The 12,229-nt window shown below is 35.0% G+C and overlaps 1 protein-coding gene across 6 annotated transcripts in view; it reads right to left on the bottom strand.

Annotated features, from left to right (window-relative positions):
• Window positions 1–12,229, bottom strand: part of LOC139761025 (turripeptide Gsg9.2-like) — a 364,470-nt gene that overhangs the window by 148,613 nt on the left and 203,628 nt on the right. For 2 of the 6 annotated variants that reach the window (XM_071684763.1, XM_071684762.1), the window contains exon 1: window positions 554–706. The exons of 3 other annotated variants lie outside the window; for them this stretch is intronic. In XM_071684763.1, coding sequence (XP_071540864.1) covers window positions 554–629 — 76 coding nt within the window. In that variant the 5' untranslated portion in view covers window positions 630–706. Of the gene's footprint in view, window positions 1–553; window positions 707–12,229 lie in introns of those variants that run through there. One more of the 6 variants, XM_071684765.1, reaches the window with a different exon arrangement.

Below are 12,229 nucleotides of genomic sequence, written 5' to 3'. Positions count from 1 at the left end.
CTCGAGAACAAAGTTACTAAGTCAAGAGAACCAAACTGAGTTAAGAAAAAAAATCACTGGCTGCGTCAAGGGGACAAAGCTCACCAAGTAGGTCAAGATAACCAAACTCCTCGAATGAGTCAAGTGAGACAAACTCACCGGCTGAGTCAGGAGAGCCAAACCAACCGGCTGAGTCAGGAGAGCCAAACCCACTAGGTGAATAAAGAAAACAAAACTTAATAACAGAGACAATAGAATCAGACCTCCTGACTGAATCAAGAGAACCGAATTCATTACATAAATCAAGAGAACCAAACCTACTGGATGAAACAAGAGAACCAAACCCACTAGATGAAGCAAGAGAACCAAACCCACTGGATGAATCAAGAGAACCAAGTGCATTTGGTGAATCAAGGGAAAAAACCCACTGGTTGAATCATGAGAATCAAACACACATACTGAGTCAAGAGAAACAAACTCACCGAGTCAAGAGAAGCCAAGCCTCAACAGAGTTAAAACAACTAAAACAGATATAAACAAAGACAAACGTCCAGTCAGTAAAGGCAGAGTTTACCGTCAGATTCGATGCGTAACCTCTGGGCTGTAGCAGAGACGACCAGAGCGGCCATCAAAAGAAGTTGAGGCTTCATGTTGACTGTGATCACTGGTGAGTTCCCGTCAATGTATCTAGTTGGTGGTTCCACCGCGATATATACCCCAGCCAGTGACGTCATGGGATTAGTGTCGGGTGCAAAGCTTTGATACCGTGTGCAGACACAACATCCGTTGCCTCTTACGCAGCTGTTATGGTGACGTCAGCATCCGAGGGTTGTGTGCCAGACTATGCATCAGTGTCTGCCGGCCGCTGGAGAGAGGAGGATAGTGTACAGTACCTTCATCTATACATGTGTATATATTGGTGCACCATTATATAAAAATGAGATAAAACGAATATATATATATATATATATATATATATATATATATATATATATATATATTTTTTTTTTTTTTTTTTTTTTATACTTTGTCGCTGTCTCCCGCGTTTGCGAGGTAGCGCAAGGAAACAGACGAAAGAAATGGCCCAACCCACCCCCATACACATGTATATACACACGTCCACACACGCAAATATACATACCTACACAGCTTTCCATGGTTTACCCCGGACGCTTCACATGCCTTGATTCAATCCACTGACAGCACGTCAACCCCTGTATACCACATCGCTCCAATTCACTCTATTCCTTGCCCTCTTTTCACCCTCCTGCATGTTCAGGCCCCGATCACACAAAATCCTTTTCACTTCATCTTTCCACCTCCAATTTGGTCTCCCTCTTCTCCTCGTTCCCTCCACCTCCGACACATATATCCTCTTGGTCAATCTTTCCTCACTCATTCTCTCCATGTGCCCAAACCATTTCAAAACACCCTCTTCTCCTCTCTCAACCACGCTCTTTTTATTTCCACACATCTCTCTTACCCTTACGTTACTTACTCGATCAAACCACCTCACACCACACATTGTCCTCAAACATCTCATTTCCAGCACATCCATCTTCCTGCGCACAACTCTATCCATAGCCCACGCCTCGCAACCATACAACATTGTTGGAACTACTATTCCTTCAAACATACCCATTTTTGCTTTCCGGGATAATGTTCTCGACTTCCACACATTTTTCAAGGCTCCCAAAATTTTCGCCCCCTCCCCCACCCTATGATCCACGTCCGCTTCCATGGTTCCATCCGCTGACAGATCCACTCCCAGATATCTAAAACACTTCACTTCCTCCAGTTTTTCTCCATTCAAACTCACCTCCCAATTGACTTGACCCTCAACCCTACTGTACCTAATAACCTTGCTCTTATTCACATTTACTCTTAACTTTCTTCTTCCACACACTTTACCAAACTCCGTCACCAGCTTCTGCAGTTTCTCACATGAATCCGCCACCAGCGCTGTATCATCAGCGAACAACAACTGACTCACTTCCCAAGCTCTCTCATCCCCAACAGACTTCATACTTGCCCCTCTTTCCAAGACTCTTGCATTTACCTCCCTAACAACCCCATCCATAAACAAATTAAACAACCATGGAGACATCACACACCCCTGCCGCAAACCTACATTCACTGAGAACCAATCACTTTCCTCTCTTCCTACACGTACACATGCCTTACATCCTCGATAAAAACTTTTCACTGCTTCTAACAACTTGCCTCCCACACCATATATTCTTAATACCTTCCACAGAGCATCTCTATCAACTCTATCATATGCCTTCTCCAGATCCATAAATGCTACATACAAATCCATTTGCTTTTCTAAGTATTTCTCACATACATTCTTCAAAGCAAACACCTGATCCACACATCCTCTACCACTTCTGAAACCACACTGCTCTTCCCCAATCTGATGCTCTGTACATGCCTTCACCCTCTCAATCAATACTCTCCCATATAATTTACCAGGAATACTCAACAAACTTATACCTCTGTAATTTGAGCACTCACTCTTATCCCCTTTGCCTTTGTACAATGGCACTATGCACGCATTCCGCCAATCCTCAGGCACCTCACCATGAGTCATACATACATTAAATAACCTTACCAACCAGTCAACAATACAGTCACCCCCTTTTTTAATAAATTCCACTGCAATACCATCCAAACCTGCTGCCTTGCCGGCTTTCATCTTCCGCAAAGCTTTTACTACCTCTTCTCTGTTTACCAAATCATTTTCCCTAACCCTCTCACTTTGCACACCACCTCGACCCAAACATCCTATATCTGCCACTCTGTCATCAGACACATTCAACAAACCTTCAAAATACTCATTCCATCTCCTTCTCACATCACCACTACTTGTTATCACCTCCCCATTTACGCCATTCAGTGAAGTTCCCATTTGCTCCCTTGTCTTACGCACCCTATTTACCTCCTTCCAGAACATCTTTTTATTCTCCCTAAAATTTACTGATAGTCTCTCACCCCAACTCTCATTTGCCCTTTTTTTCACCTCTTGCACCTTTCTCTTGACCTCCTGTCTCTTTCTTTTATACTTCTCCCACTCAATTGCATTTTTTCCCTGCAAAAATCGTCCAAATGCCTCTCTCTTCTCTTTCACTAATACTCTTACTTCTTCATCCCACCACTCACTACCCTTTCTAAACAGCCCACCTCCCACTCTTCTCATGCCACAAGCATCTTTTGCGCAATCCATCACGAAAGAGAGACTTTTGGATGTCAATGTACTGAGAGGTGCAACTGGAGGGATGTCTGATCATTATCTTGTGGAGACTAAGGTGAAGATTAGTATGGGTTTTCAGAAAAGAAGAGTGAATGTTGGGGTGAAGAAGGTGGTGAGAGTAAGTGAGCTTGGGAAGGAGACCTGTGTGAAGAAGTATCAGGAGAGACTGTGTACAGAATGGAAAAAGGTGAGAACAATGGAAGTAAGGGGAGTGGGGGAGGAATGGGATGTATTTAGGGATATATATATATATATATATATATATATATATATATATATATATATATATATATATATATATATATATATATATATATATATATATATATATATATATATATATATATATATATATATATATATCGAGGATGTAAGGCATGTGTACGTGTAGGAAGAGAGGAAAGTGATTGGTTCTCAGTGAATGTAGGTTTGCGGCAGGGGTGTGTGATGTCTCCATGGTTGTTTAATTTGTTTATGGATGGGGTTGTAAAGGAGGTGAATGCAAGAGTCCTGGAAAGAGGGGCAAGTATGAAGTCTGTTGGGGATGAGAGAGCTTGGGAAGTGAGTCAATTGTTGTTCGCTGATGATACAGCGCTGGTGGCTGATTCATGTGAGAAACTGCAGAAGCTGGTGACTGAGTTTGGTAAAGTGTGTGGAAGAAGAAAGTTGAGAGTAAATGTGAATAAGAGCAAGGTTATTAGGTACAGTAGGGGTGAGGGTCAAGTCAATTGGGAGGTGAGTTTGAATGGAGAAAAACTGGAGGAAGTGAAGTGTTTTAGATATCTGGGAGTGGATCTGTCAGCGGATGGAACCATGGAAGCGGAAGTGGATCATAGGGTGGGGGAGGGGGCGAAAATTTTGGGAGCCTTGAAAAATGTGTGGAGGTCGAGAACATTATCTCGGAAAGCAAAGGTGGGTATGTTTGAGGGAATAGTGGTTCCAACAATGCTGTATGGTTGCGAGGCGTGGGCTATGGATAGAGATGTGCGCAGGAGGATGGATGTGCTGGAAATGAGATGTTTGAGGACAATGTGTGGTGTGAGGTGGTTTGATCGAGTAAGTAACGTAAGGGTAAGAGAGATGTGTGGAAATAAAAAGAGCGTGGTTGAGAGAGCAGAAGAGGGTGTTTTGAAATGGTTTGGGCACATGGAGAGAATGAGTGAGGAGAGATTGACCAAGAGGATATATGTGTCGGAGGTGGAGGGAACGAGGAGAAGAGGGAGACCAAATTGGAGGTGGAAAGATGGAGTGAAAAAGATTTTGTGTGATCGGGGCCTGAACATGCAGGAGGGTGAAAGGAGGGCAAGAAATAGAGTGAATTGGAGTCATGTGGTATACAGGGGTTGACGTGCTGTCAGTGGATTGAAGCAAGGCATGTGAAGCGTCTGGGGTAAACCATGGAAAGCTGTGTAGGTATGTATATTTGCGTGTGTGGACGTGTGTATGTACATGTGTATGGGGGGGGGGGGGTTGGGCCATTTCTTTCGTCTGTTTCCTTGCGCTACCTCGCAAACGCGGGAGACAGCGACAAAGTATAAAAAAAAAAAAAAAAAAAAAAAAAAAATATATATATATATATATATATATATATATATATATATATACATATATATATATATATATATATATATTGATTTTTTTTAGTTTTCCAAAAGAAGGAACAGAGTGGTGCCAGGTGAGGCTATTACAAAAAAGGCCCAGTCCTCTGTTCTTAATGCTACCTCGCTAACGCGGGAAATGGCGAATAGTTTAAAGGAAAGAAAGAATATATATATATATATATATATATATATATATATATATATATATATATATATATATATATATATATATATATATATATATATATATATATATATATATATATATATATATATATATATATTGGAAAGGATCACAATTTTGCGCATGATCAAGATATTCCTATGAGTCCACGGGAAAATGAAACACGAAAAGTTCCCAAGTGCACTTTCGTGTAATAATCACATCATCAGAGAGAAATATAACAGTCAGTTGATATACATCGAAGAGACGAAGCTAGGACGCCATTTGGTAAACATGTGATAGTCCAAAACATACAACGAGCGTTCATAAACTTATCATTTTACAAATCTTATCAACAATAAAGTTATCTAATTTGTGTATTTAATAATAGAAGATTCAATGATGTTTCTCTTGGTAATAGAGTTAACAACTGAGATGGCGTTACTCCAGTCAATACAATGATCATAGTTTTTAACATGATTAAACAAGGCATTTGATTCTTGTCCCGTTCTTATACTATATTTATGTTGCTTAATTCTAACAGAAAGATCCATACCAGTCTGACCAACAAAAAATTTATCACAGTTTCCACAAGGAACTTTATAGATGCAACCAAGAGAATTTTCTGGTGAATTTCTGATTAAGATATTCTTTATAGTATTATTGTTGCTAAAGGCAACATTTATATTAAAGGATTTGAGCAACATGAGAAGCAAAGTGAAATTATTATCAAAAGGGAGAACTTAAATATTCTTGGTGTCAATGGGAGGTTTGGGCTCAACTCTATAAAATAATTTCTTTGCTAACTTAAGGGATTCATCAATGAAAGATCTAGGGTACTTTAACTTAGATCCAAAAGAATATATCATCTCAAACTCATCATCAATAAACTTTGGACTGCAAATACTTAATGCCCTTAGGAACATAGATTGGAATGATGATAATTTAACTCTGTCATGTTGAGATGAGTAATAATGGATATATGAGCATACATTGATGGGTTTTCTGTATATGCTAAACTTAAACTTGTTTCCTTGTCTATGGATAATGCAATCTGAAAATGGTAACATACCATTATTTTCATTTTCTACAGTAAATTTGATGGAAGGTACTAAATTGTTAAGCAAGGGGAGAAAAATCTGTAAATCTTGATTTGTTGGCCAAACACAAAGAACATCATCTACATACCTAAACCAAATTGCATTAGAAAGTAAGATATCCTTTAGTAATTTTGTTTCAAAAAATTCCATATAAAGATTACTTAGTACAGGTGAAAGAGGGTTACCCATTGCCATACCAAATTTTTGAGCATAATAATCTCCGTTAAATTGAAATACACAGTCTTTTATATGCAATTTTATCAGTTCAATGAAATTAGACTTTGAAACTGGTAAATGAATATCATTCAAGACATCAAATAAATATTCTAAAAGGTCATCAACTGGAACTTTAGTGAAACGTGGGGAAACATCAAAACTAACTAGTTTTAAATCAAAATTAATATTGCTATGTTTAGCTTGTTGACTAAATCTACATTGTTCATGATATTAGAATTTGATACCTTACCCACTAAAGGGCTTAATAAGGAAACTAACCATTTCGATAATTCATATGTGATGGAGCCTACTGAACTCACTATAGGTCTTCCTGGAAAATTTTGTTTATGTGTTTTGATAAGTCCATACATATATGGAAATGAAGGGACAAAGATGACAAATTTTTGATAAAAGAAATGTTGCCTTTCAACAACAACCTCATTTCTTTATTGAAGTGAGAATTAACTGCTTCTACGGGATTTTTACTAAGTTCAGAAAATGTTGTGCTATCATTTAGAAGATCATTTATTTTAGATAAAAAGTTACTTTTGTCTAAAATCACAACAGTGTTAGCCTTGGTATGTTGGTGTTGGTATGGCAATGGATAACCCTCTTTCATCTGTACTAAGTAATCTTCATATGGAATTTTTTGAAACAAAATTACTAAAGGATATCTTACTTTATAATGCAATTTCGTTTAGGTATGTAGATGATGTTCTTTGCGTTTGGCCAACAAATGAAAATTTACAAATATTTCTCCCCTTACTTAACAATTTAGTACCTTCCATCAAATATAATGTAGAAAATGAAAATAATGGTATGTTACCATTTTTAGATTGCATGATCCATAGACAAGGAAACAAATTTAAGTTTAGCATATACAGAAAACACATCAATGTATGCTCATTTATCCATTATTACTCATCTCAACATGACAGAGTTAAATTATCATCATTTCAATCTATGTTCCTAAGGGCATTAAGTATTTGCAGTCCAGAGCTTATTGATGTTGAGTTTGAGATGATATATTCTATTGGATCTAAGTTAAAGTACCCTAGATCTTTTATTGATAGATCCCTTAAGTTAGCAAAGAAATCATTTTATAGATTTGAGCCCAAACCTCCCAATGACACCAAGAATCTTTTAGTTCTCCCTTTTAATAATAATTTCACTTTGCTTCCCATGTTGCTTAAATCCTTTAATGTAAATGTTGCCTTTAGCAACAATAAAACTATAAAGAACATCTTTATCAGAAATTCACCAGAAAATTCTCTTGGTTGCATCTATAAAGTACCTTGTGGATACTGTGATAAATTTTATGTTGGTCAGACTGGTAAGGATCTTTCTGGTAGACTTAAGCAACAAAAATATAGTATAAGAACGGGACAAGAATCTTATGCCTTGTTTAATCATGTTAAAAACTATGATCATTGTATTGACTGGAGTAACGCCATCTCAGTTGTTAACTCTAACTCTATTATCAAGAGAAATATTATGGAATCTTCTATTATTAGATACAAAAAGAATTATAATCTTAATATTAGTGATGGTCTGTACAAATTAGATAACTTTATTGTTGATAAGATTTGTAAAATGATAAGTTTATGAACGCTCGTTGTATGTTTTGGACAATCATATGTTTACCAAGTGGCGTCCTAGCTTCGTCTCTTCGATGTATATCAACTGACTGTTATATTTCTCTCTTGTGTCTCCCCTGATGATGTGATCATTACACAAAAGTGCACTTGGGAACTTTTCGTGCTTCATTTTCCTCGTGGACTGATAGGAATATATATATATATATATATATATATATATATATATATATATATATATATATATATATATATATATATGTATATATATATATATATATATATATATATATATATATATATATATATATATATATATATATATATATATATATATATATATATATATATATATATATATATATATAAGTATATATATATATATATATATATATATATATATATATATATATATATATATATATATATATATATATATATATATATATATATATATATATATATATATATATATATATATATATATATAAGTATATATATATATATATATATATATATATATATATATATATATATATATATATATATATATATATATATATATATATATATATATATATATATGTTGGAGAGGATCACAATTTTGGGCGTGATCAAGATATTCCTATGAGTCCACGGGGAAAATGAAACAAAAAGTTCCCAAGTGCACTTTCGTGTAATAATCACATCATCAGGGGAGGTACAAGAGAGAAATATAACAGTCATTTGATATACGTCGAAGAGACGATGCTAGGAAGCCATTTGGTAAACATGTGATTGTCCAAAACATACAACGATCCTTCATAAACTTATCATGTTACAAATCTTATCAACAATAAAGTTATCTGATTTGTACCATCACAAATATTAAGATTATAATTCTTTGTACATTTAATAATAGAAGATTCAATGATATTTCTCATGGTAGTAGAGTTAAAGTTAACAACTGAGATGGCGTTACTCCAATCAATACAATGATCATAGTTTTTAACATGATTAAACAAGCCATTTGATTCTTGTCCCGTTCTTATACAATATTTATGTTGCTTAAGTCTAACAGAAAGATCCTTACCAGTCTGACCAACTTAAAATTTATCACAGTTTCCTCAAGAAACTTTATAGATTCAACCAAGAGAATTTTCTGGTGAATTCCTGATTAAGATATTCTTTACAGTATTATTGTTGCTAAAGGCAACATTTACATTAAAGGATTTAATCAACATGGGAAGCAAAGTGAAATTATGATTAAAAGGGAGAACTAAAAGATTCTTGGTGTCAGTGAGAGGTTTGGGTTCAAATCTATAAAATGATTTCTTTGCTAACTTAAGGGATTTATCACTGAAAGATCTAGGGTACTTTCACTTAGATCCAATAGAATATATCTTCACAAACTCATCATCAATAGACTCTGGACTGCAAATCCGCAATACCCTTAGGAACATAGAGTGAAATGATGATAATTTAGCTCTGTTTTGTTGAGATGAGCAATAATTGATATATGAGCATACATTGGTGGGTTTTCTGTATATGCTAAACTTAAACTTGTTTACTTGTCTATGGATCATGCAATCTAAAAATGGTAACATATCATTATTTTCATTTTCTACAGTAAATTTGATGGAAGGTACTAAATTGTTAAGTAAGGGGAGAAATTCTGTTGTTTATTTTAGACAAAAGAAACTATTTATCTAAAATGAATGATCTAAATGATAGCACAACATATTCTAAACTTAGTAAAAGTTCCTTAGAAGCAGTTAATTCTCAATTCAATAAAGAAATGAAGTTGTTGTTGAAAGGTAACATTTCTCTTATCAAACATTTGTCATCTTTGTCCCCTTCATTTCCATATATGTATGGACTTATCAAAACACATAAACAAAATTTTCCAGCAAGACCTATAGTGAGTTCAGTAGCCTCCTTCACATAAATTATCAAAATGGTTTGTTTCCTTATTAAGCCCTTTAGTGGGTAAGGTATCAAATTCTAATATCATGAACAATGTAGATTTAGTCAACAAGCTAAACAATATCAATATTAATTTTGTTTTCAAACTAGTTAGCTTTGATGTTTCCTCACTTTTCACTAAAGTTCCAGTTGATGACCTTTTCGAATATTTATTTGATGTCTTGAATGATATTCATTTACCTGTTTCAAAGTCTAATTTCATTGAACTGATAAAATTGTGTAGAAAAGACTGTGTATTTCAATTTAATGGAGATTATTATGCTCAAAAATTTGGTATGGCAATGGGTAACCCTCTTTCACTTGTACTAAGTAATCTTTATATGGATTTTTTTGAAACAAAATTACTAAAGAATATCTTACCTTCTTATGCAATTTGGCTTAGGTATGTAGATGATGTTCTCTGTGTTTGGCCAACAAATGAAAATTTACAAATATTCCTCCCCTTACTTTACAATTTAGTACCTTCCATCAAATTTAATGTAGAAAATGAAAATAATGGTATGTTACCATTTTTAGATTGCATGATCCATAGACAAGGAAACAAGTTTAAGTTTAGCATATACAGAAAACCCATCAATGTATGCTCATATATCCATTATTACTCATCTCAACATGACAGAGTTAAACTATCATCATTCCAATCTATGTTCCTAAGGGCATTACGTATTTGCAGTCCAGAGTTTATTGATGATGAGTTTGAGAAGACATATTCTATTGGATCTAAGTTAAAGAACCCTAGATCTTTCATTGATAAATCACTTAAGTTAGGAAAGAAATCATTTTATAGAGTTGAGCCCAAACCTCCCATTGACACCAAGAATCTCTTAGCTCTCCCTTTTAATAATAATTTCACTTTGTTCTCATGTTGCTTAAATCCTTTACTGTAAATGTTGCCTTTAGCAACAATATTACTATAAAGAATATCTTAATCAGGAATTCACGAGAAAATTCTCTTGGTTGCATCTATAAAGTTCCTTGTGGAAACTGTGATAAATTTTAAGTTGGTCAGACTGATAAGGATCTTTCTGTTAGAAATAAGCAACATAAATATAGTATAAGAACGGGACATGAATCAAATGTCTTGTTTAATCATGTTAAAAACTATGATTATTGTATTGACTGGAGTTACGCCATCTCAGTTGTTAGCTCTATCTCTATTACCAAGAGAAATATCATTGAATCTTCTATTATTAAATACACAAAGTATTATAATCTTAATATTAGTGATGGTCTGTACAAATTAGATAACTTTATTGTTGATAAGATTTGTAAAATGATAAGTTTATGAACGCTCGTTGTATGTTTTGGACAATGACATATTTACCAAATGGCGTCCTAGGTTCGTCTCTTCGATGTATATCAACTGACTGTTATATTTCTCTCTTGTGTCTCCCCTGATGATGTGATTATTACACGAAAGTGCACTTGGGAACTTTTCGTGTTTCATTTTCCCCGTGGACTCATAGGAATATCTTGATGACGCGCAAATTTGTGATCCTCTCCAATATATATATATATATATATATATATATATATATATATATATATATATATATATATATATATATATATATATATATATATATATATATATATATATATATATATATATATATATATATATATATATATATGTACATATATATATATATATATATATATATATATATATATATGAATGGAGAAAAAATGGAGGAAGTGAAGTGTTTTAGATATCTGGGAGTGGATCTGGCAGTGGATGGAACCATGGAAGCGGAAGTGGATCATAGGGTGGGGGAGGGGGCGAAAATTCTGGGAGCCTTGAAGAATGTGTGGAAGTCGAGAACATTATCTCGGAAAGCAAAAATAAATATGTTTGAAGGAATAGTGGTTCCAACAATGTTGTATGGTTGCGAGGCGTGGGCTATGGATAGAGTTGTGCGCAGGAGGATGGATGTGCTGGAAATGAGATGTTTGAGGTGGTTTGATCGAGTAAGTAACGTAAGGGTAAGAGAGATGTGTGGAAATAAAAAGAGCGTGGTTGAGAGAGCAAAAGAGGGTGTTTTGAAATGGTTTGGGCACATGGAGAGAATGAGTGAGGAAAGATTGACCAAGAGGATATATGTGTCGGAGGTGGATGGAACGAGGAGAAGAGGGAGACCAAATTGGAGGTGGAAAGTTGGAGTGAAAAAGATTTTGTGTGATCGGGGCCTGAACATGCAGGAGGGTGAAAGGAGAGCAAGGAATAGAGTGAATTGGAGCGATGTGGTATACCGGGGTTGACGTGCTGTCAGTGGATTGAATCGGGGCACGTGAAGCGTCTGGGGTAAACCATGGAAAGCTGTGTAGGTATGTATATTTTGCGTGTGTGGACGTAT

This window comes from Panulirus ornatus, chromosome 39 (assembly GCF_036320965.1).
Source record: "Panulirus ornatus isolate Po-2019 chromosome 39, ASM3632096v1, whole genome shotgun sequence".
Classification (NCBI taxonomy): domain Eukaryota; kingdom Metazoa; phylum Arthropoda; class Malacostraca; order Decapoda; family Palinuridae; genus Panulirus; species Panulirus ornatus.
The sequence above is the reverse complement of the archived record's forward strand: the minus strand, read 5'-3'. Positions and strand labels throughout refer to the sequence as shown.